Raw genomic sequence first — 4,569 nt, forward strand, 5'->3', positions numbered from 1 at the left:
GCTACCATACCTTACAGGAGCCGCCTGCTGAGGATGAGGCATAACATTCAACCTCTGACCACAAATCCTGAGAAATCTCCCACTTCTGCTCTCCCCTCCTCTCTTCTCCACTCCTCTCCTCTCCTCTCCTCTTCTCTTCTCTCCCCTCCTGTGCTCTCTTCTCTTCTCCTCTCCTCTTCTCTCCTCTCCTCTCCCCTCCCCTCCTCTCCTCTCCTCTCCTCTCCTTGCCGCCACCTTACAGTACTTCCTTGCTCTTTTCTTTAAGGTGTCCATAAAACATGATCAGACATAAACATACAAATCGATACAAACTCACAAAATAAATATGTCAAATCAATAAAAGCAATATGTGAAAATAAATATATCAAACAGGGAACACACCAAATAAATAAAAATAAATACATACAACTCTCTTTGTTTGTGAAAATAACACAGTTTAAAACAAGGCTGTATGAAACAAGGTTGTATGAAATAGGCATTCTATTTCAGGAGCTTATCTTTGTGCTCCCTCAAAGCTTGTGTTTAGGGTAGATCGCCAAATTGCACCGATACACCAGACACACCAGAGCTTTCCCACCGACGTGTCGATTCCTCGCAATCACGACTCTCATCATCTGTGTGGGTGTTTCTCACGCCCCTGAGTGAAAGCGTCTAATTTGTTGTTTCGCTCGCGATCATTAAAACGTACCCCTGGCACAGACAGCAAACGATGCTAAATCCCAGACAAATTAGCCGGTGCCACTGCCTTTCTGCTTCCCTGTGCCAGCAAATTAAAATAAGCCTCATGGATAAAGTTGACTCAACTGTCAACAACCTTAAGCAAGGTGTGGCATCTTTTCACTATTATCCGGTGAATTAGGCTTGACAAATGCATCATGACGAAAAAAGACCTGGATTTGACCTTCAGTGGGCAAAAACATGATATGAAAATGACAAAAAAAAGCAGTCAATGTTTTTTTTTTCCTCCAACAGTTTCTTGAATTCCTTGGCAGAGATTTTTTGTTTGTCTTTTGGTTTGTAGCCAAGAACTCACAAAACGATTTCATTTGATGGTCTTTGTCTCAGAACAATGAATCAACTGTAAAAGCATCCCATTCTCCCTAAACACACTCCACCCACCCTCCTACCCAGTCAGTACACTTTAAACTTTGCAGTCTTAGGCCTAGTTCAATGCTTAAAGGTGCACTGTGTAATATTTTTTATCAGTTTATATCCAGAATGCATGCTGCCCATTGACAAATGTTACCTTTTCATGAATACTTAACACCACCATCAACTTCCAAGTATTCATTGTGACTGGAACAATTACACTTTTCATACATGAAAAGGAGGATCCTCTACATGGTCCGCCATTTTCAATTTCCAGAAATAGACATTTTTATCTGCAAAACGTACTGTGCTTTGGTCATACAATTAGGCCTAAATATTAGTTTATTTCTTAGTAAATATTCATGAAAAGATTTTGGCAATATGTGGCACGGTTTCAATACCTACTCTGGCCACAATCCTACACAGTGCACCTTTAAGATTGAGAGCAGGGTCAGAATACACTCTAGAGCAGTGTTACATAAAGCAATGACTGTGTGTTAATTAAACACTAACAGTCAATATAACAGTCCTCTCTTGAATTAACACAGCAAAGCATCCACACACCAGTTCCGACAGCATCGCAGAACACACATTCGAGCTTGGCAATTTGGCTTGCCCCTGTACACACAGGGCGCACTGTGTTTGCAGCAAACATGGTAGTCGATGGATTTAACAATAGCTTTCTGGCCATGCCGTGGCCAACCGGTAGGGTACTCGTCTGCCAATCGGCCGACCCGGGTTTGATTCCCGGCCCGGGTCCTTTGCCGGCCCCTCCCGCCTCTCTCCCCATTCGCTTCCTGTCCACCTCTCAAACTGTCCTATCATCAATAAAGTCACAAAAGACCCAAAAAAATATATTTAAAAAAAAGGATTTAACAATAGCTTTCATCAAGTGGCTCCGACAAAACACACTTTGAATGATAATCAACAGGTGCTAGAGGCAGAGTTCATCTCCAGTGTGCTAAGCTGTATTGAAAACAATGGAATGGAATGTGCTCCATAATTGATCAGAGCCGGTGTGTGGAGGAGGGCTTTTAGTACCATAAGCAGGGCCGGATTAATGCACAGGCTAGATATGCAGCTGCAGCCTACAGTAGGGGCCCACACCTGCCAGGGGCCCCCTGATTGCCCTTAAGTTAAAAATAATTGCAGAATTGTGACAAGATGCAATATTGAAAAATTAATCTATCGTGTTGAGTACAGATGGTAGACATGTTATCCTGAATTCCTAGCTTGTAATTATGACACTGTCTACATACATTTTTCTGCGAAATTTGCTTTCTGGGGGCCCCACAGCAACTTGTAGCCTAGCGGTATCAGGCCATCTTAATCCTGCCCTGACTGTAAGTCAGCCATGTTTGTCCAGGTGTGTGGAGGAGGGCTGGCAGTAAGTCAGCCATGTTGACCTGGGACTACATACAGTACAGTATGTGGGATCAAAGCCCTGGCTGGAAAGTCCTGTGCTCCACCAGGCTGATGGAGAGGTTCCGCAGCTCCTCCACACTCTGCACCTGTTTGTATCCCAGTAGGGCCAGGGTGCTGTTGCACAGGCTCTGCACCGCCTGCACGATGCTGAAGTTCAGCCTCAGCCTCCAGCTCTCCGCCGTGGCCCTGGAGTCGCGCGCCGTCGAGTACTTGTAGTGCCACTCCGAGGCAGCAGAGAGCGCACTCACATTGGTGTTCTGCGCGATCCAGCTCAGCACCCTGGGCTCCATGCGCAGGCCCAGGAAGCGGTACATGTCCCGGGCCTTGTCCTCCGGGCGCCAGGCCAGGTCCTCGTAGCGCAGGAGCATGTAGCGGCCGCGCAGCCACGGCGGCCGCGAGACCAGGCCCGTCTCTGCCGAGGCCTCCATGTCGCGGCACGTGTGCCCGATCTGAGCCAGGTCCACGTAGCGCGGCTGCCGGCCCGTGGCGTTCCAGATGCGCCAGGCGCGGAAGCCGCTGAAGACGCTCATGCGCGAGGCCAGGATGGCGCGCGGGTCCCGCACCAGGTGCACGATGCGCAGGTCCAGCCGCGGGTCCTCGCTCAGCGTGCGCAGATCGCCCACAGTGGGCACGCGCACCGCCTTGATGGCCACGTAGTCTCGCCGCAGGCACGCCTCTGATGCCAGGGTCAGGTTCAGCAGGGGGCACTTCTTGTGGCACCACGCCTCCTCCGGCTGGCCTGCCTGGCTCTCTGTTGTGTCTGTGGTGCCACCAGCACCTCCTCCACCACCACCCCCTCCACCACCACTACCACCACCTCCACCACCAGCACCTCCTCCACCACCACTACCACCACCAGCACCTCCTCCACCACCACCACCTCCGCCACCACCACCACCCCCACCACCACCACCACCAGCGTTCCCCTCCTCCTCTGGGCAGACGGGCGGGGAGCACAACGCCAGGCTGGAGCTGCGCCGGAACAGGGCGGGCGTGACGTGGTCCTGGGGCTGCGGGTGGATGTAGCTCTCCAGGAAGCTGAGCTGGCAGGTGTAGAGGCTCAGCAGCAGGTCGCGGTAGGCGCCCAGCAGTTCCCGCCGCTCGGGCGCGCGACGCTGGCAGCAGGTGGAGCTGGCGTTGGTGAAGGACTGCCAGACGTGGAAGAGCGGCTCATAGACGTAGAAGACGTCCGGGTGTTGGTTGAGCAGCTGGCCCGTGAAGGAGGAGCCGCTGCGCGTGGCGGCGAACAGCAGGATGTGGCGACGGCCAGAGGAGGCGGAAGAGGAAGAGGAGGAGGAGGAGGAGCCGGTGGCAGCGCCATCTGGTGGTGGAGCCCAGCTCTCATCGCACGGGGGCCGCCAACGTGACTCTGTGGGGGAAGAGTTACAGTTTTTCTCGATTGCTTAGACACATTTTTCGGAATCAGTTCTCGAATTCTCAGAACTCTACACACAAATCTCCAAACCTCACACACAACGGGCAAAACTCCTCACTACCTCTGAAAAATGCACGTCTTGTCTCAAAACAATGTACTCTCTTCTAAAAAGGTCATTTTGTTCTCAAATGACACACACAAGCAGTCATTTTAATACACTCTTATGTGAACCATTGAACACTAATATGCACAAGGTAAAACTCTATACTCAACTTGAAACACAGTAGAAACTTATTTTCTTCAGTGTTCTACTTACTAAAGAGGGTATTTTTCTGTAGTAAAATACTGAAATATTGTTTTTAGACTCGGAGTACACAGATGTGTATATATTTTACATATTTTCTGACATTTAAAACATTGCACTAATTAATTGTAAAATATTGGGTAACCACATGAAAGTGATGTCTTGTATAACACATTTTTGAGTTCAAAAACTAAACAAATGTGTTTTCTCCTTGCATCCACTCATGCAATGTGTGTCCTTATGGGGTGATGATCTCAGATTGTAAACCGAAGAGAGTTTGCCCATGTAATGAGGAAGTGAACTTAGTATGGCAGTTGATTTTAGTATTTTGAATGACAGTGTGTTCAATGCGACAACCAGGGTTTTTCTTCATGAA

General features: G+C 49.2%; 1 protein-coding gene across 1 annotated transcript in view; it reads right to left on the reverse strand.

Annotated features, from left to right (window-relative positions):
• Positions 1 to 2,525: 2,525 nt before the first annotated feature.
• si:ch73-62b13.1 (Carbohydrate sulfotransferase 1-like) overlaps positions 2,526 to 4,569 on the reverse strand; it is a 14,109-nt gene continuing 12,065 nt past the window's right edge. The window contains exons 3-4 of the mRNA XM_063197839.1: positions 3,413 to 3,883; positions 2,526 to 3,265 (exon numbers count right to left, since the gene is read on the reverse strand). Coding sequence (XP_063053909.1) covers positions 2,526 to 3,265; positions 3,413 to 3,883 — 1,211 coding nt within the window. The remainder of the gene's footprint in view (positions 3,266 to 3,412; positions 3,884 to 4,569) is intronic.

The sequence above is a fragment of the Engraulis encrasicolus genome, chromosome 4 (genome assembly GCF_034702125.1).
Source record: "Engraulis encrasicolus isolate BLACKSEA-1 chromosome 4, IST_EnEncr_1.0, whole genome shotgun sequence".
NCBI lineage: Eukaryota > Metazoa > Chordata > Actinopteri > Clupeiformes > Engraulidae > Engraulis > Engraulis encrasicolus.